Genomic DNA, 25684 nt, shown 5'->3' on the forward strand with positions numbered 1-25684 from the left:
ATATGGCTGATCCAGTTCAGTTTCTGGTCATTGGTAATCTGCAGGATGTTGAGTGGGGAATTCAGCATTGGTAATGTCATAAAATATCAAGGATAGTCACTGACACTTGGGTGGCAGATAACATTTATGCCTCACATCAGCTCAATATATATTTGCGGGGTAGTGAAAAGTGTTTCTCCAATTCTCAAAACGTCTCCAATTTTACACAGCATTATTCTTACATGATCCTTTGCTCATTTCATTATCAGTCTATTCATTTTCAAATTTATACTTCCAGTATAGATGTCTATCGTCCTACTTTCATCTCTTCCTTGTATTTCACCAGTCATTTGTCAAGTCAATTGTTGTCTGTAGTGCTGTATTTTCCTATGGTAAGGCAAGGATGCACAGGTTATGTTGATTAATCGGAACTCAAATACATTTTCCTGTTGGCACTATCCATGTTACGACAGTGTAAACCCTCCTGCTTAATTTAAAACCAGTAACACAGAAAAGATTCATCCTGTGCTGCAATCTGTAAAAATTTGAGTGGCCAAGAACTATGTAAAGTTAAAATTAACAACTTTAAATATAATAGAGAATAATTAACTCACAACTATCTACAATGCCTTACTTTAACCGGTTACCTTCCCTTCTATAAAACTAGTCCGATAAAACTCAATTATGATTTACAGGAAAATTCAAATTTTAAAACCAGCCAGCGGTCAAATCTTTTCTTTATCTTCATCAGTAGATTGGCTCTCCAGGTCAGTGTTGAGATTTTTCTCTGTGCGAACTCCTTCTCTAGACAGGTACCTCTCAGAGTTCTGACTAGCAGTCTACAGTTGTTGGTCCTGTGACAGTTCTCCTCCCAACTGTTCAATTTTCCCCTGTCTTATACCACAAATTGTGTCATTGGTTTTTAAGGGTGTCAATATACTTAACTCAAACTTGATTGGAATTTGGTATTTTTCGGGGTATAATTTAAACTGATTGGCCTAATTCTAATCTGTTTTGTTGTTTCCAGGCAACTTACTACTCCAGTAGCTGGAGCACATTATATTGTGTCTTGTTGAGAACACTTGGTGCTGTCACTGCTAGCTTTTACTCTCTTAAAGGTACAGTACACCCACACCTTCATAACATCCATAAGAAAGTCTGATTGTGTCGTAAGAATTGCAGCCCATTTCAACCTTTTGCAGGTACCTATCACCTGGTGACCATGGTTGTTTTTGTTTTAAGAAAAACCCTTCACCATAAAGTTTGCCCGGTAGCACAAAGATTCACAATGTATGGGGTTGGTGGGAGGTGTGGATCCATTGGCTATAGACTAGTTTGCAGAACAGTGATGGATGAATATTTAGAGGCTGTAACAGTGGACAGAAAGCTCGGTATTTGGAAACATTAGGGCTAATAAATTAATCCTCCCCAAACCCCCAACAGAATAATTGATGTGCTTACCTCAGATGGACTGCAAAGTTGCAGAAAACAGTTCACTACCATCTTCTTGATGACAATTAGAGATCAGGTAGTACTTTCTATCGTACAATAATCAAGCCAAACAATCATATCTTTTAATTTAAGAAAGCTGACAGAATCATAGAAGGGCCAGGTGCTGGCAGATGGGACTAGATTGGGTTGGGATATCTGGTCGGCATGAACAGGTTGGACCGAAGGGTCTGTTTCCATGCTGTACATCTCTATGACTAAAAACCAGGAGGCCACTGTGTCTGTGCAGGCTCCCTGCAATAGTGATTTAGCTGGCCTCTCAGCCATGCTTTTTCCCTCCAAGTTGTCTTCTTTTCAGGTGCTTATCGGATTTCCTTTTGACAGCTGAGAATGCTTCCATTTCTACCATACACTTAGGCAGTACATCTGATGTTCCTAATCAGTTGCTGCACAAAAACACCATGTTGCAATTGGGTCTTTTGTCAAACACCTCACATTGAGATCTCTGGTTCTTGACTCCTTTGCTAATGCTCTGGTCAAATGATAATTCTGAATGGTACTAACAAATGTACTTTGAAATATCGCAAAAGAGAACAGCTTCTTCAATCTGTCCTGCTTGAGACATTTGCAAAGTATTCATTAAGACGTGCGTTCTCTGCCTCCACAAGCAAATTTGCTTTTTGGTCTCTTTTACTGTTTATAGGCTTCTACAAGATGGAGACTTCCCTTTCTATTAGCTGCCAGTCTCTGCTCAAAGTCCTTTTGCCTATCTGATGACTTCTCCTCTGAATGTCTGATATTTACGTAAATGACTTGACACAAAATTAATAGGTGACCTCTATGATAAGTCATTGATATCTACAAATTACTCTGTATTAAGGGATCAAATAGGTCAAATTTTTTTTAAGTTCAAGCTTGACGCTGGGGATGGTAAATCAAGTCAACATTTAAAATTTGGTAACTGCCATTAGAACACATCAACTCCCTTCACCTTGCAATTTCTCTTAACCAGATAGTAAACTAATTCAATAACTGTTAATTCTGAAATTATAATGCAAGATTCCCTAAATAATTGTTGCACTGAACAGGGGTTTAATTTGATTGATTTATTGTCACATGTACCAAGATATAGTGAAAACTATTGCTTTGCATGCTAACCAGACATATCATATCTTACACAAATAGATCAGGATAATAAGAGAGATTGCAGAATAAAGTGTTACAGCCACAGAGGTGGTGCAGAGAAAGATCAACTCTAATAATGAAAGGTTGATTCATAAGTCTGACAATAGCAGGGAAGAAGCTATTTTTAAATCTGTTGAATGTATTTTCCAACTTTGTACCTTCTGCCTGAAGGAAGGGAGTGGGAGAGAGTATAACAGGGGTAAGGAGGTGTCTTTGATTGTGTTGGCTGCTTTCCCAAGGTAAGGGGAAGTGCAGATCGAGTCAATGGAAGGCAGTTTAGTTCCTGTGATGGGACTGGGCTGTGTTCAAAAATCGCTGCAATTTCTTGCAATCTTGGGCAAACTAATTGCCACACCAAGCTGTGATGCATTCAGATAGGGTGCTTTCTATGGTGCATCTATAAAAATTGGTTAGAGTCATTGTGGACATTCTGAGGAAGCAGTGGCACTGGTGTGCTTTCTTGACTGTAGCACTGAGAGAGGTGCAGCAGGATAGATAGTTGGTGATATTTACTCCCAGCAACCTGGACTCTTGACCACCTCAATACCATTTATCCAGACAGGGGCATGTCCTCCACCCTACTTCCTGAAGTCGATGACCAGCTCCTTCATTTTGCTAACAGTGATGGAGATAGATTGCTGTGTTACAGCAAACTCTCTCTCTTTCCTGTACTTTGTCTTTCGCTGTTTGAGATTCGATCCACTATAAAGTGGTGTCATCAGCAAATTTGTAAATACAGTTAGTTGAATTTGGGCCATAGTTGTGAGTATATTAAGGAGTATAGTAAGGGGCTAAGTATGTGTCTTGCGGGCCAACAGTGTTGAGGATTATTGTGCAAGAGATGTTGTCGCCTATCCTTACTTAGATCTGCAGGTCAGGAAGTTGAGGATCCAGTTGCAAAAGAGGGAGTAGAGTCATGGGTCTCAGAGTATGGAGATCCATTTGGTTGTTGATGACAGAACTAAAATTAATAAATAGGAATCTGACGTAGGTGTTCTTGTTATTCAGATGTTCCAGGGTTGAGTTTAGGGACGGAGATGGCGTCTGCTGTGCACCTGTGGTAGTAGGTGAATTGTGGTGGATCAAGGCAGTCTGGAATTGTTTGTGGCATTACTAACCTCACGAAGCACTTCATAATGATGGATGTCAGAGTTACTGTGTGGCAGTCATTAAGTCATGTTGCCCAATTTCTGTTTGGCATTGGGATGATAGTGGTCTTCTTGAAGCAGGTTGAAACCTCAGTGTAGTAAGGAGGGCTTTGACACTAATGAGGAAACACAAGTGTGAGGTGAAAAGTACTTCAAATAGGACGTATAGTTCAAAGACAGTCTCAAACGCATACATTAATCTTCCACATAAGTCACCTGGAACAACCCAGCAAACAGAAGGGGAAAATATCTGGGTAAACCAGTCCCTGATAGCATGGCCATGCAGGAATGTGTATACAGTATGAGCAGGTAAGGAAAGAGAGTTAAGTTGAGTTTTGTGAAACAAGACGTCTCAGATCAGGTAAGAACTCGCAGTTAATATAAGGTGGGGGGGAATCCAAGATGGCGGGGATCTAAGAGAATCACGTTGCAGAGCTCCACAATGCAGCACAAGCGGGACAAACTTTTAACCCGCCCATTGCAATATCCTGGGACTCTAGAAAGGTCATGGAGTCCCAGGTAACTGTGAAAGGTTAACGTAACTGCATTTCATGCCGTCCAGAGATGCTGAATGAGGGAAGAGGAGCGTCTGAGGTTGCAATATCCTCGGACTCTATTACTTATCAGGCCCTGGTAAACGAGCTCGTGCAATCTCATGAGATGCTGGGTGAGCAGATAGAGGAGAAGCTGGCCCCGATCTCTATCATGCTGCAGATGCATGAACAGCAGCTGGGAGATCTGGAAAAGAGGATGGATGAGTTTGAGCACAGAATCAGTAGTGGAAGTTAATGCCAGTTCCTCCAAGGATAGGATCCAAGCCCTGGAGACGTAGGTCCGTAGTTTTGCACAACCAAGTGGATGATCTTAAGAACTGGTGCAGGAGAAAAAATTTTTGGATCATCAGTCTGCCTGAGGGCAAGGAAGGTGAACGGTGTGCGGAAAGCGGAATTTATTGAGGACTGGCAGCCAAAATTCTTTAACTTGGAGGCTGGCATGAGAGGCTTGAAGATTGAGAGGACACACCGGCTCATGGTACTAAGATCAGGTTTGGGTCAACGTCCTCGTCCTCTCCTGGTGCGGTTTCATCACTATAAAGATAAGGACAGAATTGTGGAAACTTCCAGAATCCAGGGGAAGGATCCAAAGGCCCTAACTTATGAGGACTCTAAGATCATGTTCTTCCAGGACTTCTCAGTGGTGGTGATCCAGAAAAGAAAATCTTATGATGGTGTCAAGAGAAGACCGAGGGAGCTTGGGATTCAATACTCTGAGGTATCCGGCTGTGCTTCAAGTCATGTTAGATGTATTCGTACATCTCTTTGACATGTCAGAGAAGGCAAGAGATTTTGTGGACAAATTAACCTAATCTGAACAATAGTATTTACAAACAGTAGTGTTGTGTGGGTATGCTGTTTTTTTTAAAAAAAACCCAACAAAGGCAGAGGAAGTCCGGTTGGAGCTCTCTTTTCCTTTTTTTACCTATTGGTAATAATTTGGTTTAAATTATGTTCGATGGCGGTTGAGATGTATACTTTCAATTTTTAAGTTATACCAAAGGGTGGGTGGGACATTTATCCCTTTTTCTCTTTAAAATAGACTTTTTTTCTTTATTCATATTGCTCTTCCAAGGTGTATTTACTTTCCTTTCTGCTTGGTTTGTGGCGTGGCTCTAGCGAGGAGGGAAAATGGTTGGGATAGCTAAATGCCTACTTCTGGGCAGTTTGGGATGGGTAGTTGCCCCTTTTGGGCAGGGGTGAATTCCCTTATTCAGCACCATTGGTGCTGTGTATGTTGTTTTTTTTGGTTTTTGTTGTTTTTAATCTTTGATGGTTTTGTAGGTTTGTTAAATGTAATAGTTTTAGTTTATGTAGTTTTTAACGTTCGATGGATCATGTGATACAAAGGCTCAGCGATTTGTGGTTCGAGTTCCTCCTCTCTGGAATTTACATGTTACTGCAGAAAGTTATACCTAATGATTAAATGGTGTACCTGGAATATCAAGGGAAGTCACTCAGCAATTAAGAAGAAGGTGGTACTTTTGAATCATAGAAAGAAGGTGGATATTGCTTTGTTACAGGAGACACATTTGGATGATAGGGAGCATTTGAAACTACAGCAGAAAGGTTTTGATCGGGTTTACTTTTCATCATTTAATACCAGAAGTAAGGGAGCGGCTATATTGGTTAGGAGGAATCTCCCATTTAAGTTACTAAATTGTGTTAAAGACATACACAGGAAGAATATGGTGTTTTAAATGTTTATTGCCCTCCAGCTCATCCCTCAAATTTTTGGTAGATACGTTTTCTAAACTGATCAGTTTTGAGCCCCGGCATATCATTATAGGGGGAGATTTCAACTGTTTCATGGATCACACAGTAGACAGGTTGCCTAAAGGCCCTTTAATACACTCTGTACAAACTAAACAACTAGTGGATCTGTGTGCGGAGTTGAGTTGGTGGACTTCTGGAGGAGTCTCCACCCTACAAGCAGGGAGTTTATTTTTTTTTCCCAATCCGCACAGATGTCACACCAGGATTAATTTTTTTCTGACCCCTGTGGCAACCCTGGACCTGGTGGTACCTTGTACAATTGGTAATATTACCATCTTTGATCACACTCCAGTGTTGAAAATGTGTTGCTCCACCCTACAAGCAGGGAGTTTATTTTTTTTTCCCAATCCGCACAGATGTCACACCAGGATTATTTTTTTTCTGACCCCTGTGGCAACCCTGGACCTGGTGGTACCTTGTACAGTTGGTAATATTACCATCTTTGATCACACTCCAGTGTTGAAAATGTGTTGCTGGAAAAGCGCAGCAGGTCAGGCAGCATCCAAGGAGCAGGAGAATCGACGTTTCGGGCATGAGCCCTTCTTCAGGAAAGCCCTTCGTGAAGAAGGGCTCATGCCCGAAACGTCGATTCTCCTGCTCCTTGGATGCTGCCTGACCTGCTGCGCTTTTCCAGCAATACATTTTCAGCTCTGATCTCCAGCATCTGCAGTCCTCACTTTTCCCTTTTCACACTCCAGTACACCTGTTGGTTAAGATTAAGGACGTTACAGTGGGTTCAAGACACTGGCAAATGGATCCCTTTATCCTCAAGGATAATAAGCTGGCAGAGTATTTCTCTAGGGAATTTCCAGCGTTCCTAGCCATTATCTCAGGCTCGGTTAGTCGTCCAACCATCCTTTGGGAAACTGCCAAAGCCTATGCAGGGGGTTAGTTATTTCCTACTTTGCCAGTGGGAAGCAGCAGAAGGACAAGCAGCAAAGTCCACTCGAGGCATGGTTGAAGGCTTACTTTGATAGGCTCTCGTTGGTCAAGCTACAGTGGATTATGGTGCTGCGGTCTGCATTGAATTCCGTGCTCACTCAGATGGCAAAGAAGGGGCTTACCTTTGCAAAGCAAAGGTTACATGAGCATGGTGACAGACCAGGCAAATAATTAGTATATCTCGCCTGGAAAAGGAATGCCCCACAACCCATTACAGCGATTAGGGAAGGGTCTGGGAACCTAACATGTGACTCCAAAACTATTAATGTGGCATTCCAGAGATTTTACTCTAAGTAAACCAATCTGAGGGTTGAGGGGAGGGGAGGGGAGGGGTGGGTCAAAATGAAATCTTTTTTAAAAAGATCTGGAGCTCCTGGGCGTGACCCCCCACAAGAATCCTTTCTCAATGCCCCCTTATCAGATCAAGAGGTGCAGGAATCTATGAAGCAGCTTCAGAGTGGAAAGATGCCTGATGAACTTCCCAGCGAATTATATAAGGAATTTATAAGCATACTATCAGGCCCAATGCTCAATATGTTTAATGACCAATACAGCCATGATTGTCTGGCACCATCTCAGAGGCGCCAATATTTCACTTATTCTTAACAATTGGATGCTGGAGGCAAGGGTAATGGGTTAACAAGGTGAAAAAGCATTCATTATGTAGTGCCATTTAATAAGATGAGGCATTCAATATGTAAAGTCAGTTAACAAGGCGAAAAGCCTTCACCATGTGAAGCCAGTTATTCATTGTTTAACAGCAGATGACTTAATCTTTACTATTGACACTCGCTGATTGTAACGGTCACCCAATCGATATATGCATGTTGCCTTATCTGGATGCTCCTCCTTGTAAGCGACTATATAATTCCTTAAGAAACTGCTGTTCCAGAGAAGACCGAGAACTCATGTCGCTGTGCATACGGGCAATCATTCTCTCTCCCTCCAGAGTCTGGAATAAAGATGAAGGAGGTAAAACCATATTGTGTCTCAGAGGTTGCTTCGACTGATACGGGGATAGGCAAAACAGGACGACACGTAAGCTAGCGTCAACATGGTCTGCAGCCCTTCCAAATGACAAGTCAAAATGGCATGAAATTGTGAATCAATGCTGATCATGAAATGCTGCTTAATGATACACAGCATATTGATCTTACTGAGACTTAGTTTGTAGCTACCAAAAGAAAATGTACTAAAAGGAAAGCTGCTTTAGGATTTATTAGCTTAGGGTAATACCAAGGTTTGTGCAGAACACAATTGCTGTTGCATGAGAAGCTGTGGATTCGAGAACTTGAGTGCATAACTCAAGCTGACATTTAACTGAATGCCAGATAGTTACACACAGGGAATCACAATGGCAAAATGCTGCAGTCTCAACTTCAAGGTACCTTGATACATACTTCCATCATAATGGCTCTTGTGGAGCCTTCTATGCAAAATTTCTCCTACATTCACTTGAGCTTTGAACCAGGAAGGGGTTCTGCATCAATATGGTAGTTTTTGATCTTAAACAGGATGTAACAAATCGCTGTGCATGTCTGACAGCTTTTACAGATCTTGTGTGCTTCAGAAGTGCCCTTAAATGTATCACAAAATACAATACCAACGACTAACACGGGCAATACTGTCACAGGATTAAGACATAGATTGTCCTCCCAATCTAATCCCTTGATAATATCAGATCAGCAAGCCTAAACTCTGAAATTTCCTCCCTGAATACTCATTTTGTCCTTGAACTCACCTCTTTGACTAATGTATTGGTCACCTTCCCAATACCTTGCCCTTTCAGAGAAAATCATTTTACTTTCGGCCTCAATGACTCACACGATTCTTTTTCTACAACGCGAGACACTAAATAAATCTACATTGTTGGATTTTGAAGCAAATTTGCTCAGACTACCTGAATAGATTCTTCAATGATCATAATTATAATAGAGACCAAAAAACCAATGACATTCAGCATGTGAATGCCAGACAGTGACAGGTGGGAGAAGGTCACCCTGACTTGCTGAAATCTGGGCAGTCACCAGACTGAATGAGTTTTAAAAGAAACGAAGAAGAAATTGCTGGAAAACCTCAGTGGGTCTGGCAGCATCTTTGGGGAGAAATCAGACTTAATGTTTTGGGTCGAGTGATCCTTTAGAGGATTAACTGATTTCTCCTCACAGACATGGTGTGGTGAAACGGTTAAAAATTATGTCCCAATACATGTGTGAATCTAACCGGAATGGAGGTGTTGCTTAGTCCCGTGTGAATCTTATTACACACCTCCCCGTGTGAATCTTCTTATCTGTATGTAACCAGAATGGAATGTGTTTTTTAGCCTTGCTCTGCTGTTCACATGAATGTTTATATCTGGAAAAGAGTATATCAGCTGGAAAAGTCTCCAGTTCGGTGAGTCTGCTCTGGGGTTGCGTTTAACCGCCGAGCGTGGGTTGTTGGCAACCGCTCTACGAGAACTGACGGCTCCCAGTTCCGGTAACATGTAGAGTGAGTATAAGCCAGACCCGTTGTAAGTATGAGACCTGGTTGTGGCGACGCTGCGGGGAATAAAATGCTCATATTCTAGCAGACTCGCCTCTTGGTCGTTTGTTCTGTGTCAGACTACTCTCCTACGAACCTGACCTTGAGAATTTTTTAAAACACATGGCCAGACCACCTGAGCTTTTCCAGCAATTTGTTTCTGTTTCCAATCAACAGCATCCGCAGTTTTCACATTTTAAGAGAAGCTTCATTTCAAAGACATAAACTCAAACAAAAAGCAAATCACCATAATTTTTAGAAAATGTTGTACACAGAGCTTTGGACTGAGCTAATGCTCAGCATTATAACTCAGACATTGTAAACAATGATGTGTGTACAAATTGGGGGGTTCTGTGAAATTAAAGTAACTTGATACATACACACATGAATGGGTTAGAACAAATGAACCAAGGCAACCAAAGTACTTGAGAATTTTATACAATATCCCACATACCCTATAACACTCTGGTACTTCAGTTCAGGTGACAAGGTAAACACTTCATCTTATGTAAATCGCAACCATTAACTTTTTGCCAACATGTGTTATCTGATATTGCAGTTCTTTCTTAAGAAACACAATTTTAAAATTAAGTGTTTTAAAAATGTGTACATTTAAAAGCAAGCATAAGAAAATCTCTTCAGGGTGGAGGGCACATAGACCATCTCTGTTACAACGGACTGTTTTAAAGCATAGCGAATGGTACTATTGCTGACTCAGATCTCAAAAAGACTTTTAGAATATATGTGGTCTTCAACAATACAATGGATCCTTCTAAAAGATGTAAAACAATGGTTCCTACCTCAGACATCAAAGTGGGAGTTAACACATTTATTGTCTTTTAGCTAAGGCAATCCATAAATGCGTCTGGCTTAAAACCCTGGATTACTCAACCCTCATTGTGGTTAGGATGACCCAGTCTGGAAGTCACTTTTACAAGTTGAAACTGTATAAAACTGACTGTACAGCCACCTTGATGTGTAGAATGCCAAGTCTTTGAGAACTACTCTCAGATGGAAGCTTTCTGCAAGGGAGGATTTAGAGACAAGGATATTTGCAAACCAAATTCTGGTGTGTTGAAAGGAATGTGAATTAAATAAGATCAAGGATTTCTCTCCCTCCCAAAAAAAACCCATCTACTAAACTACTGAAGTCATCATGTTAATAATGAATTCAAACAATTATGGTAATGATGATAATGATACCTATGGTTGATATACCACACTGATTTATTGGGACATTCTGCTTATTGTCTTATCTGTAAAATAATAAAATACTCATGTAATGTCTTGTCAAAACTTCCATTTCAAGGAACCTTCAGTAAATAACTGCTAACAAAATAACCTAAAATCTTTTTAAACAAGAGCTTTACTCCAGTTATACAGGGAGTGTCGACAAGAATGCTTCTCTCAAATTCAATTATTTTATCTTTTAAAAAACACAAAAAGGATGTTTGAATGTGTCCATTTTCAGATGTCCATCACAATCTCAAGAACAATTTCCAAGTACCAATTGCAAAACAAACTTTCTACTTTCTTTCAATTACCAGAAATGAATAGCACAAATATCAATCTTACAACTCAAATCACTTACTATGCCTGTCAAATTTGATCTCAATTATTTTGTGAACTAGCTCTTCTTCAAACATGAAATGAGCAAATTGAAACAATACGAAAACTAAATCAGCAGATTAAAATACAGAATATCCAAAGTTTACTAAAGTATCAATCAACAACGCTCGCTGATTTGTGCCAATGGCTACTACCTGGAAACATTTAAGTTTAAAAAAATTACAGTTACCTTCGCATTACAACAAGTTCAGGGCCAACAGTGAAAGGTAGCAGCACTGATATTCCCCAAGGACATTGTGGTTCAAGAAGGCACTCATCACGACTTAAGGGCAACTAGGGACAGACAATAAATGCTGGCCAGCCAGTGACACCCATACTGCATGGGTTAATAAAAAAAAAGCATAAGTTTCCAGAAAAATGGAAAGCCATATCCATGAAACATGGTGCCAACAAGTAGCTCTGCTGCTGGCTTCTTCTAAGCTTCCACAGCCATTCTGCATTTATAGCTGTTCCTTATTGTCACTGGTACGGTGGAACCCAAACCACAAAAACATATGAATGCTTCACTTGCAAGTTATTAAAGCTTCGTAATATGTGCACTGATGTTAAAAAATCTGGAAGCACTTACTGATTAAATATTAATTGAGCACCAACCCCTATGCAAACATAGATCTAAATACCATTCTGCTTCAATATTTTCTGCATACTCCATTCAGGGCAAAGCAAGCATATAGATAAGCAACAACAGTTGACAAAAGCTTCCCACCACTGATGTTTCTTTTGCAAAGACACAGACTTACTTCAATTATAACTCTCAAACATCTCATTCAAATAATAATTTCTCAAAAACTTAAGGACCTCTATACCAAGTATAATGCTCTTAAATCAGGCTACAAACTAAGATAGGCCATTAGAAAACCCAACAAAAAGTGTCACAATGTTTATCTTCAGCAGTTTCTGCAACTGAATTTGGTGCAAGCAACATTACAAACGATAGAACAAGTAGCATAAAAGGACAATAGACAATACAAAGCAAGAGAGAATTAAGAGCCACAATAGCAGTGCTCTGTGGCCACTGGGTGAGATGTCCAAGGAATCTGCATATCTAAAATAACTCTGCACTTATAAAAGGAGATTATATTCAGCCTCCCAACGTCAGCTTGATCAATAGAAGGCAAAGTACAGAACACAAAACAGTACACCAAATAAACTGGCCCTTCAGCTCACCATGTTGCCATTCTAAATTAACTCCAACTGCCTGCCCATGGTCCCTATTCCTTTATTCCCAGCCTATTTGTGTGTCTTGTCGATATATCTCTGAAATGTTGCTTTGGTATATGCTTCTACCTCTTGAAAAGTATTACTAACGTTTATAATTTGATTGTTAAATAAGCTTTAAGCATTTTAAAAAGTCAGTCCAACTTTAAGAAATCTAAAAACCTTAATTTAAATCTACTTTTCTTTATGCACCCAAGTGTGGAATGGGTTCACGTTAGATCCTAGCTTACATAAGCTTCTGTGACATTTTACTTTATCAAAAGCTAGTAAATGACAAATGCTTCTTAATGTGTCACTCATTACAGCTCAGTTATGTTGAAATAGCAGCAAGCACCACCATGGGGGGGGGGGGCGGAATTCAAAACTACTTCACCAAAGTCATGTTGTGACTGAAATCAACATCTTTAGCACAGATTATGTGCAGTTAGTAAACTTGTTTCATGTTTTTATGTCCATTGTCAGGTGCACTCAGCAATATTCCCACTCCTGATAATGGTCCTACAAAGCAAGTAGAAGGCAGAGGCTACACAGGTGGTTACCCAGTGAAGGTAGGTTGCCATGTCCAAGAACCCGTGAACACTATTTAATAAAACTGGACTGTGAGCAGAGGTGTAAGAGGAAACTAAAATTGGCTATTTAATAAAAATTGAATACTTCTCACTCGTCCATTGTGCAACTATACAAAGCTCTCAGCAATCTTCAAACACCTACGCACTCTTATTAATTTAAGAGCATGTTGCCTCTTCTAAGTACCAATGGCAGATTTACTGTTGGGTAAACTTTAAGACTGAAATTTCTGGGCATTATAACTTCAGAAAGCTTTTTCCAGACGTGGCACTCTGTGGAATGACATAAGAACACAGCAACAGAAATTCAATATTAAACAAATATTAACAACTACTAATGCTGTTAATTGGCATTTAAAGTTTTCAGATTGATACAATGGAAAACAATAAAATTGTATAGCTTCTAAACTATACAATGGAAAACAATAAAATACAGGTAGTTCTCCTATGACCCTGTAATTGCATTCCAGCAACATCTTGCTTAATAGAAATAATGGGGCCTTTGAGAAAAGTGGGGTTGGGGTAGACCAGCAGAAAGCATCAATTACGATTGCTCAAAAATCACTAAAAGTCTAACACAAAGTATAACACAGCCTGAATGAAGGTTGAAATCATATTTATTAATGAAGCAAAAGTAAATTTAACACAGTACATTTAAAAAAAATGTAAGAAAGCTGCTCTCTGTACAATACCTCTCAGAAACATGCTCTCAGCAGCTGCCATCAGCACATGTGCAGAATGGCACAGATATCGGCATGTGTGCAGGACAACACGGACATTGGTGCATTCGCAAAAAGCAGCGCGCGAACCAATCCTTGCTGGAATTGGCTACTATGAATGGAGATGAGTGCTCCCGAAACTACTGTTCCCTAATTCTTCTGGCACGTTACAGGCAAATCATGCCTTAAAATTAAATAATGTTAATTTTAAGAGATTATATTAATCCGGTTTGTTCTATACACGTGAAGTGGAAAACATTAAAAAAAAGATTGATAACATACAGAAAGAGTTTACTTTGAAAGTACCCAGAAAACCCAATACTCTTTGGGATATAAGAAAGCAAAGTGTCCTTTTTCCATTCGTCAGCAGGTCATATACATGTTGATGGCCAACATGAATTGCTTATAGCAGCTCTTGAACTTAAACAGCCTTAAATTAAATTTATTTCCACAGTCATTACCTCAATAACTTATGTTTTCTCGGATCTCAGTTAATTAAGCATTCTTTTGCTGACAGGTTTAAAATTAGTCAGCTCTCCATTGCAGCCTCCTTCATACCCCTCAATTCCCCGACCACCAACCACCTTTCCTGAGCTGATGCAATCTCAAGACGTTAGCTAAAGGCAATCACTAATCCTAGACTTGTGCTTACTTTAAAACATCTATTTCCCATTGTCTACTAACTATTTCACCTGCAGTAAGTCCTTAGAGGAAGTATTTTAACTTCCAATGGGACAAGGACATCACTGACAAGGCCAGTATTCATGGCTCATCCATAATTGTCCTTGAGAAGGTGGGACTGAGCTATCTTCTTAAAGCTGTCACAAGTACCTGATTATATATTTCATGTATTGAGTTATAAGTTTTAATTTTAGAAATTGAATTTAAAATGTCAATAAGTGGAAATATCTGATTAACAAGCTGGTGAACCAACCTGAAAGTAGTTCAATTAAAACAGACCATGGCAATCACAGCTTTGAAGGGAAGATGTGTATTGCTGGTATGGTTATAAAAGGTGTTCACAGGTAGGACTACAATAGTCATTTTGACTTTGTTTGGAATATCTCAAAATATGTCACCGAGCTAAAGAGATAAGATTACGATGGGTGGGTAGTATTTTTTTGCTAGGCTTTATCTGAATGCTCTCTTACAGAAAGCAAGCTGCTTAACTTGGAGATAAGAAGAGAGAAGGTCTATAGCAGCTGCAAAGTGAGTGAAGAGCTATCAGAAAAAAGTATGTTTGTTTTGAATGTCACTAAACAAAAAAGGTGTGATGTGCAACTTGAAGAGTTGCAGGTTGCTGTGCCGAACACTACTGGAAGGATTTCAAAGTAACTTGTACCCAGGAGATAACTGGAACATTGAGGAACAATGCAGTGAATAATAAGGAGCTGTGGCATACTTGGTTTTGAGTCAAAAAAAAGGAAACAGAATATAAATCCAGATCCCCTTGTAGTAATTCTTAGTAAACTATAGTGTTAAGAATTAAAGCAAACACTGAAAAATTATGTAAATAGTAAAATCTTTTAAACACATGAAATCTAGTGTAGTTCTTTTAGTTGATCATTCAAATATTTAACTTTCACTTTAAACATGTACAGTCTCTAGAGACTATTGCATTTTGTTATGATCTATCTGGTACAGTTGATTTCAAAGAAGTCATAACGTTAAGACATTGAGATAGGGCCCTTAAATTAAATTGCTAGTTGCTGGTAATCAAATAGGATTGCTTGCTTACTCTCACCTATGTTAGGATCAACAATGCATCCAAAAACTGGATTCACCCTCCAATATCTTTGCAAACTAGTTCAAAGTATCCTCACCCCGAGACCAGATAGGGTTTTCAATCTGCTTAGAAGATTTGTGTGAGTCCATTGTTGTTAAATTCCCTACAATTATATTAAAGCTACCCAATCTCCTTCTAACCACCATCTTGTATAGCATCCTGCTCTAAGCTGCTAACGACAACATTCTGGCTGGTGCAGTCTCCCATTATTGCTTAGTCACCAATCACCAATTATCATGTACCTCTTTACCAAAAACAATTCTAAAGCAAACTGAGACACTGATTCCCCTCTCTTCTATGTTGAGGAATCTCGAACTTTCACTGAGTCAGTAAGTCTAAGCTAGAGGGTGATAGGTCTACTGTAGCCACATTCGCAGAGGGCAATATACCATTTATCTCCCACACTGTAATTCAAACATAGCATGCTTTACCATATTTTGGTCTATATTATCCATACCTACTAATTAGATAGGGTTGACATGGTATTTTTAAAAGACAAACAGCCACTAGGCTCTGTACTCCAACAAAGGAGGGGGAAAAAAACTGGAGGCTCAAATATTGGCATGTGTCAAACATCTTCAACAAAGGAGGGGGAAAAAAACTGGAGGCTCAAATATTGGCATGTGTCAAACATCTTCCAGTAGATAGCATAAAGAAAGCGAATCCAAGAAATGGATGATCAGAAATATTTACTTGACCAAGGGCAGACAGAGGAACAGGCAACAAGGGAGATAGTGTGCTCACAATTTCAGGGTGGCTTTTCTAATCCATAACTATTTAAATGTGCACTGCTACAATAACATAAGATAGAAGTAGATGATATTGGGCTTGACCACTGATCTGTCATTCAATACCATCATGGTCAATCTTGGGCTTTAAATTCACTTTCCTACCCCATCTCATATAGGCTATTACCTTAGAGATTAAAAATGTCAGTAATGGAGTGTTCACAACCATCTTGGTTAGAAAACTCCAAAGATTTACAGCTCTTGCAATTAAAAATTGCTCATCTTAGTCATGAACTCTTTATCCTGAGACAATACTCTACTGCTCTCTAAAATTAAGCAATCTTTGTTGGCTGTCATAGACAAAAGGCATTACAAGTGATAGCACCGCAAGCAGGACAATATTCAGCATTACTGTAGAAGGAAACAAAACAGGACAAAAAGTCTGTGCTGCCTGAACAACTGGCAAAGGTTCTGACCTCTGGTCAATATTAGATGACTTTTCTTCAAAACATAAACGTAGTTACCAGATGAGAAATAATCACACAAATGAAATTTGAACACAGTCACCAAAACCTAGCTATAGTCAATTTGTTTGGACACACCACTGCAAACAAAACATCCAGTAGTCTTCATTCCCAATGACTGCCTAGACTGTTGGTATACTTTGTGAAAGGTCTTAGGAACATACATGGATGCCTTCCAGAAACATTAACCATGCAGATTCACTTGAAGATGTATATCACAAAAGCAGTGGAGTGTGTTTCAATAGAAGTTATTTCAGATGGAAAAGTATTTTCTTGTAAATACGCTGGGAATTACCCTTAAACCAATGTTATAGAAATATTATTCATTTTAACTAAATAGGTAACTTTAGGCAGGTGGAGAAATTGGAATGATAATACAAAAAATTCAAATATAACCTCAATCAACCTTCATAAACTACCATCTTCTCTGAAGCAGACATGAAGTAGAAAACCTGACCATTTTAATTGAAGTCAATGAGAAAGTGGATAACAGAAAAGAATAACTTTCAAATGGTACATTTGTGCAGTGTATTCTGGTGCCAGATTTTATTTGAAGGTCATTTCGCTGCAATATGTTCACAGAATTCCTTCAAACTTTTGAAGTAAGTTGCATGATCTGGGATGAATTTTTACCAAAAACTTCACCCAATGGCCCATCTTTTCATTGACTGAACAAGAACTTTGCTCTCTGATAATACTTTCGAGACTAGTCCGTTGCTAGCTCAGTGAAGCATAATTTCCTTGGTCTTTGCAACCTTTGGCAGGTCAAGTACCTAGAGTCTCAAATACAGTCAGATCAGTTTCCAATATATAGTAATATGGCGTTGAACATCCATTAACTGAATAGCTCCTAAAGATACTCCTCTATTTTGTTGGCATAATCAGTTTTTCTTGAGCATTTCTCATGTAACCAAAATTTTTTTTTTTGCATTCTAACATGCCTGTTACATTGGGCATTTTATTATGTTAATGACACTATGCAAATACATATTGTCATCATCCATACCTGCCACAATGAAGTGGTAAGCCAACTTCTTAAAACATCATAGTTTATGTAGGAAAGGTATTTGGACAATGCATTAGGTGGAAAGTTTGGAATTGTTTATTCCGTGATGTTGAACGATTGTTCTCGTCCATCCAAGCACAAGTTCTAATTTGGGATGCTTGCATAACAGTCAAAGATTGGGGTGCTGGAAAAGCACAGCTGGTCAGGCAACATCACAGGAGCAGGTGAATCAACGTTTCAGACACAAGCCCTTCATGAGGAATCCTGATGAAGGGCTTATGCCTGAAACATTGACTCTCCTGTTCCTTGGATGCTGTCTGACCGGCTGTGCTTTTCTAGCACCACACTCTTCGACTCTGATCTCCAGCATCTGCAGTCCTCATTTTTTCCACGCTTACATAGCCTCGAGGTACACAATGCTGATATGGAATGCCTGCTGGTGAAGGCAGTGAATGTTCAATGATGGGGTGCCAATCAAGTACAGCTATAATAACATTCAAAGAAGGGATCATTTCCAACTCCTGCCTCATAAATAGTGAAAAGGCTTCAGGTAGTCAGGAGTTGAGTTACTCCCCACAATATTCTCAGCCTTTGACCTGCCATAATATCTACTTGGTTAGTATCTTGTGGCCATAATATCTACTTGGTTGGTCGAGTTAAATTTTTGGTCAGAATGTCAGCAACTGCAAACTAATATGGGAAGATGGTCAGACTACCCCTTTTGGAGAAAGTAGTTGACTGGTAATGGTACAACAAATTTATAATGCGGTATACTTGGTGAAAGTGAGGATGACCAAAGAAAATCAACGGTTATGGTACTATAAATGTAATAACAGCACATACAAATTTAAAACTTTTTTTAATACAAATTTGGAAATGCAAGGATTTGAATCAAACACATCTAAGCTTTTGGTCTGAAGTAATCAATTTAGACCATGTGGATCAAAAAATACAATATAATTATTGTTCATATTTAGTTTGTAATTTTAAAACATGTTTGAAGCTTTATTCACTATTAATAACACTTTTTGAATGCAAAGACAAAAGAACATACTGGCAATACGCCTTGCTGCAGTAATTAAGCCGCTCTACAGAATTCTCAGTGGAAAATATAAACCCCAATTCCTGTAAAACGATCAATACCAAAACTGATATAACCCAATGACAATTTCCCTTCATCTACTTTGAAAGTAGAAAGCCAAATACTAGACGTCCAACACAATGACTCAAAAATAACCATCTTCAAAAGAAATTTGGATCATCAGTGGGATCAGCGTTACCGCAAGAAAATGAACAAGGAAATACATTACCTCTCCTGCCCCTACAAAAGTTTCGTCAGAGCTTACAAGTGTCCAGAAAAATAAATCGCTGGTGTGGCTTGAAGAACTTGTCACAATTAAACCAAGTAATTAAATACAACTCCACAACACAGTACGACTTTTCACTAAAACCACGAAATAGTTTTAGAGGCTTAAATCAAACGTGGCGGACATTTCGAAGCATACTGTCCCCCCAGGAAGGGTATTCCAATTAACATAATGTAAAATGAAAAAAAAACATAATTACATTAAAATCCGAACAAATAAGCAGAGACTCTCGTAAATGCCTCCTGAAGCTCCAGACCAGTTCCAGGTAAAGACACTCATCACCCACTCGTCCTTATGGAGCCCTATCCCGACAACAGACAAATCCCGACACATCAGCTTGATGCCGGGGGTCCCTTAAACAAAGCGGCCCAAGGTCACCCGGAGAGAGGGAGGCCAGCCTCCCGCCAGCAGGCAGCAGCCTTTCCCCAGGACTGAGTGTCCAGGCCGAGTTCCAGCTCCACAAAATGGCGACGTGGATCCCGGAGCCAGAGTCCCGGGAGCTGCAGCCATTCTCCACTAAACCCAACACTACCCCCTCCCTCGGCTCTGGGCGATCGAAAACAGACATCGGCCTCCTCCACGACAACAGGGTTCGAGCAGGACCCGCCCCCTTCCCTACCGAAAGCGGCCGCACTCACTCACCACTTCTTCTCGGTACCGGGCGCCTGCATCTCGCGCTTATTGTCCTCGCCGGGGGCTCGATCCCTATAAAACTCGCAGCCACCGGGCTCTCGCTGTCTCTTGTTGGGAGGCTCGGGTCAGGCAGCCGCTTGGATCGTCACATCCGAGTCATAACTCTACGATCCCACCAAAACACAAGAATGGCGCCCGCTAACTTGCACTTACACCTCCGCGAACACCAACTTTCTGTCGGCCGCTTGTCGTCTCCCCTCCAACCCCCAAAGCTCTCCTTGCGTCAGCCTCACGCGCGCCTGACGTGATTGCGTCATGTGCGCGCATGTTCCCTCCACGTCCCGCCCCCTATCCCGGCCCCGCCCCCCTGGCTGGAGGCTCCACGTGCCCAAGGCATCAGCTGTGCGGCAATGCCACGCTGGACAGACAATTTGCCAGCGATGCAAAGGGGTTAATGAATTGGGTCACTGGGCCCGAAGCGTTAACTCCGTTTGCCTCTCTACGAATGATGTCAGACCTGCTGAGATTCTCCAGCAATTTATGCTTTCGTTTAATGCGGTTCAGCGAACCCAAACACGAACGCAGGAAATAAACCAACATACCCAACATCTAGGGATGGGGAGACATAATTAGGAAATGGGGTCAAATAAAATAATTTTGTGATCATTTACATTTGCTTGATCGCATTGGCTTGCTTGTGGCTACTCAACATAGAACATGGAAAAAATTGCCCTTCAGCCCATCATATTCACACCGTCATGAAGAATCAATCAATTCCACAGCATATAGCTTGTAATAGTGCATGTTATGGTGTCTCAGATGCTCGTCTACTTTTAAATGACGTCAGGGTGTTCACCACCTCAAATCTTTTAAATCACACAATACCAGGTTTTTTAAACTTTGTCCACCCAAGTCCAACACCAGCACCTCCCAGTCAAGACAAACCTTTTTGGTAGTGAGTTCCAGATATCCATCAATTTTCATGTCATCTGCAAACTTACTGATCATGCCTCCTACATTCATGTCTAAATCATTACTGTATAATAATTAGTTTTCTTACAACTGGAAACATCTTCACCACATCCACTCTGTCTTGGTCTCTCAGTATTTGTAAGTTTCAGTGACATTTCCCCACCTCATCCTTCTGAACCCAGAGTCCTCAACTACTATTCGTATGACAAGCCCTTCATTGCCGGGATCATTCTTGTAAACCTCATCTGGACCTCTTCCAATGGCAGCACTTCCTTCCTTAGATATGTGGCCTAAAACAGCTCAAAATATTCCAAATATGTCATCCACACTTGTGTTCTAGCCCTCTCAAAACAAATGCTAGCATTGTTTTTGCATTCCTAACTGCCTACTGTTAATCTTAAGAGAATTCTGAACTGGGTCTCCTAAATGCTTTGGTGCTACAAATTTTCAAAGTTTTTTCCCATTTAGAAAATAGTCTTTTTCAGGATGGCAGCCAGTGACTAATGGAGTTTCACATAGTTCAGTGTTGGGACCACAACTCCTTATGTTATCCATCAACAAACATTAAGCAAAAAGGAAATGAGGGCATTGTCGCTAAGCGCCAGGTAATGTTGAGAAAGTGGGAAGGCTGCAGAAAGAGTGGGAGAGTGGGAAAAGTAGTGGCAGATGGAATACAATATGGAAAAATGTGCAGTTATCTGTTTTGGTAGCAAGAAGAGAAGCATATATTATTTTATAAACTGAAATGAATGCTAACATTGCATTTGATTTCCTAACTACCAACTGAAGCTGCACATTGCTGTAGGTCTGGAGTCACATGAAGGCCAGACAGGTGAGGGTGGGAGAATGACGTGAGTGAGCCAGATGCAACTTGGACCTTATTCAAAAGCTACTTTTGTTAAAACAAAGAAGTTCTTTTTGTCCTTTGTTTACTTTAAACATGTTGGTGCATGATATATGCTTAAATCAGTGATGATTCTCTGGTGGGATGACAATTCAAGTTATAATATGACAAAGAGCCAGTTACTCTACAACACAATTTCTGACATGAAACAACAATAATTGTAAGGCAAAGGTGTGGACTGCAGATGCTAGAAACCAGAGTCCAGATTAGAGTGGTGCTGGAAAAGCACAGCAGATCAGGCAGCATCCTGACCTGATTTTCCTACTCCTCGGATGCTGCCTGACCTGCTGTGCTTTTCCAGCACCACCCTAATCTAAACAATAATTGTAAAACAATCTAGAGGAATTTGTATTCAAGGACTTATACACTTAATGGTAAGGTCCTGAACAAAGAGACCTTGGAGTGCAGGTTCATAGCTCTTTGAAAGTGGAGTCGGAAGTAGATAGAATAGTGAAGAAGGCATTTGGTATGCTTTCCTTTATTGGTCAGAGTATTGAGTACAGGAATTGAGAGGTCATGTTGCGGCTGTACAGGACATTGGTTAGGCTGCTGTTGCAATTCTGGTCTTCCTATCAAAAAGATGTTGTGAAACTTGAAAGGGTTCAGAAAAAATTTGCAAAGATGTTGCCAGGGTTGGAGGATTTGAGCTATAGGGAAAGGCTGAACAGGCTGGGGCTGTTTTCCCTGGACCATCGGAGGTTGAGGGGTCACCTTATAGAGGTTTACAAAATCATGAGGAGCATGGATAGGATAAATAGACAAAGTCTTTTCCCTGGGGTCGGGGAGTCCAGAACTAGAGGGCATAGGTTTAGGGTGAGAGGGGAAAGAAATAAAAGAGACCTAAGAGCAACTTTTTCACACAGAGGCTGGTACATGTATGGAATGAGCTGCCAGAGAAAGTGGTGGAGACTGGTACAACTGCAACATTTAATAGGCATTTGGATGGGTATATGAATAGGAAGGGTTTGGAGGGACGTGGGTCGGGTGCTGGCAGGTGGGACTAGATTGGATTGGGATATCTGGTCGGCATGGATGGGTTGGACCGAAGGGTCTTTTTCCATGCTGTACATCTCTATGACTCTATGACTCTGTATTGAATAAAATGTAAAATAAAGTCTTGCTTTTTGTGAACTTCCATCAGATATCACTCAAATATTAGAAAATAAAGATTAGCACTTTATAGTGTATAGTGTATGAGAGCTAGTTAGTTATCAAATCTACATACTGCATGTCATGAAATGCCATGTATGTTTGATTTAGATCTTTTTAGTTTCAGGTCTCATCCAAGAGCTGGCACCTTCAAAAATACAGTATTTCTAGAGTTTTTTTAAAAGAAGAGAATAGCATAGAATAAAACAGAATATCCACAATGTGGAAACAGGCCATTTGCCCCAATAAGTCTACACTGACGCTCCAAAGAGTATCCCACCCAGATCCATTCCCCTACCCTATTACTCTACATTTACCCTTGACTAATGCACCTAGCCGACACATCCCTGATTGCTATGGGCAATTTGCTATGGGCAATTTAACATGGCCAATTCACCTAACCTGCAGATCTTTGGACACAGGTGCCTTCAATCAATGAAATAAATGATGGTATTGATAAAACATAAATATGATACTTCAATTTGAGCATGAGATGCTTGTATTATGCCAGAAGCTCAAATGTATGTATAACTAAAAAGATGAGAACCGTAATAATTTTAAATTACTGAATCGATTTTCAATAAATCCCCTGCATATAACACAATGATAAAAATAGAAATGCATTTTAAACAATAATTCAGTGGAATGAATATATTGCAATAAGTGAACTGAAACTGTGCTCTCTAAATCAGTGGTAAACCAAGCAACTATTGTATTCTTTGGAAAGCCAAAAAAAGGTTCTGGCTTCCTCAGTGCTTTAATATATGCTATGTTAATATATTCTGTGATATGATAATAAATTCTGTGAGCATGATCTTAATCTCCACAACCACCTGATGAAGGAGCGACACTCCGAAAGCTAGTGCTTCCAAATAAACCTATTGGACTATAAACTGGTGTTGTGTGATTTTAACTATGTTAACAAAGTAATATATTAATACCAACTAATGCAGATGTGAAAGATCACAAGTTTCATGCCTTGGTCTTTGACTTTGATGCACCATACATGCTCATCTGTCTCGGTCTGTCTGCACCCTTTGATTCAACCGACCATAGCATTCCCCTTCAATACTTGTCCCAGTCCAGGAGAGTGGAACTGCCTCAACCAATTCCACATTAACTTATCCAATCATACTCAAGAAGTCCACTGCCTGTCTTCCCCTTCATGTAATCAGCTGAAATAATCCCACATTTTGTAATTTGCTTACTACACTTTTCTGACTCTCCATCTCTTTCCTTCTGCTTTACAATCCTCCATAAAATTCATCAAACATTTTGTCACGCTTTTAATCTCACCATATTTGCTTTAGTGTCAGTTTTTTGGATGATGGTATGCTTGTGAAATATCTTTGAACATTTCAATTCATTAAATATGCCATATACATGCAAGTTAACGCCATTATGCCAAGTTTATTACTAATAAGATACTACAATTGGTTCCAGCACTCCTAAACTGAAGGGAAGTCTAGGATTAATGACAATCTTTTATTACACTGTCATGTCTTATTGAGTAGCACACTGGAAATCAAACCTTGCTATTCCCAGAGTTGTTACAAAAGTTATAAATTTTAATATAAGTACCAAAGTTCCCCAACATACCTGATTTTCTGACCCAGGTTGATAGAAAGCGTGAACCAAATTTCTGTACTAAACAATACTTACTATTTATTACAAGTAACTGGACTCTAGCCACAAGTAAATAGTTATAAACTGGTATATAACACAACAAATTAAAACTTTAATTCTCTTTTAAATTTCCCTCACGCACAGACAAACAAAGACGGAAAAATAGGAGTGGTTCAGTGGTTCTATTTGTATGTTATTGAAATGATCCTTATGATCTTTACTTTGTAAGAATGCTACTTTCTGTTGCCCTACTCTGGATGCTTCCATTGATTCACAACAGACACTGCATGATTGGTTCACTTATAAAAGGTCTGTGACTTGACAGGCAAAACTCTCAGCTAACAGCAGCTGATATGTGAAAAATGAAGTGGTTTTCTTCAGGTTTAAAATAGGTTTTGACTGCAGAAAACAACTTCAATGCTGATGGAGATCAAATCTTTTCTCTGTATGTTGTTCTCATCCCCAAGTTGTTTAGTTACCTGAAAGCACAGGCAAACATTTTTGTCATCAACAATTGGTCACTAGTTCATAGACCAACACCTTTTTTGCCACCCAGCTGTATCTGTACCCAGAACCCCTCAGCTCCGATTTGTCTGTGCCCATTTCAATTACTGCTTAGTTACAAACAGATATTTAAATAATGCTTGCAAGAAGTATCAGGTTGCTTGCTTTTAAAATATGCATCAATCTTTAAAAACGCTTGTTTTAGAACAGGTATTTCTCATTTCAGTTCATGATTTTAAAAAGAGCAAAGCTAACAAGACATAGTCTTTACAACAACATACCCCCAAGTTCCTAACTTCAGAGTTTATTGTTGATTGCTTTCTTGAGATCCCTCCTTTAAAATTGTCTATCTGGGCAAGGAGGGGTGAGGAAGAACAGAAGACATTTTCCTTGGTTTGTTTCTTGGCCTGGCCATGGTGGCCATTAATAAATCCTGGCAGTATGTTGTAGAGAGGGTTCTCAACTGCATTATGTCTGCTAGGAGAAAGTGAGGACTGCAGATGCTGGAGATCAGAGCTGAAAAAGTGTTGCTGGAAAAGCGCAGCAGGTCAGGCAGCATCCAAGGAGCAGGAGAATTGACATTTCGGGCATGAGCCCTTCTTCAGGAATGAGGAAAGTGTGCCAAGCAGGCTAAGATAAAAGGTAGGGAGGAGGGACTTGGGGGAGAGGCGTTCGAAATGCGATAGGTGGAAGAAGGTTAAGGTGAGGGTGATAAGGTGAGGGTGATAAGCCAGAGTGGGGGTGGGGCCGTAGAGGTCAGGAAGAAGATTGCAGGTTAGGAAGGTGGTGCTGAGTTC

At 40.0% G+C, this 25684-nt stretch overlaps 1 protein-coding gene and 1 long non-coding RNA gene across 7 annotated transcripts in view; one reads left to right on the forward strand and one right to left on the reverse strand.

Moving 5' to 3' along the window:
- The window catches only part of hif1aa (hypoxia inducible factor 1 subunit alpha a), a 61478-nt gene extending 41471 nt beyond the window's left edge, over positions 1–20007 (reverse strand). For 2 of the 6 annotated variants that reach the window (XM_043697237.1, XM_043697236.1), the window contains exons 1-2: positions 19742–20007; positions 3732–3877 (exon numbers count right to left, since the gene is read on the reverse strand). In XM_043697237.1, the coding sequence (XP_043553172.1) occupies positions 3732–3748 (17 nt within the window). In that variant the 5' untranslated portion in view covers positions 3749–3877; positions 19742–20007. Of the gene's footprint in view, positions 1–3731; positions 3878–19298; positions 19448–19741 lie in introns of those variants that run through there. The other 4 variants (XM_043697235.1, XM_043697234.1, XM_043697232.1 and 1 more) reach the window with 2 other exon arrangements.
- Positions 1070–17316, forward strand: LOC122553459. The gene is made up of 3 exons (XR_006312717.1): positions 1070–1097; positions 12866–12951; positions 14842–17316. It is a non-coding gene; the product is annotated as an uncharacterized LOC122553459 (long non-coding RNA).
- Positions 20008–25684: the final 5677 nt, after the last annotated feature.

This window comes from Chiloscyllium plagiosum, chromosome 10, assembly GCF_004010195.1.
Source record: "Chiloscyllium plagiosum isolate BGI_BamShark_2017 chromosome 10, ASM401019v2, whole genome shotgun sequence".
Lineage (NCBI taxonomy): Eukaryota > Metazoa > Chordata > Chondrichthyes > Orectolobiformes > Hemiscylliidae > Chiloscyllium > Chiloscyllium plagiosum.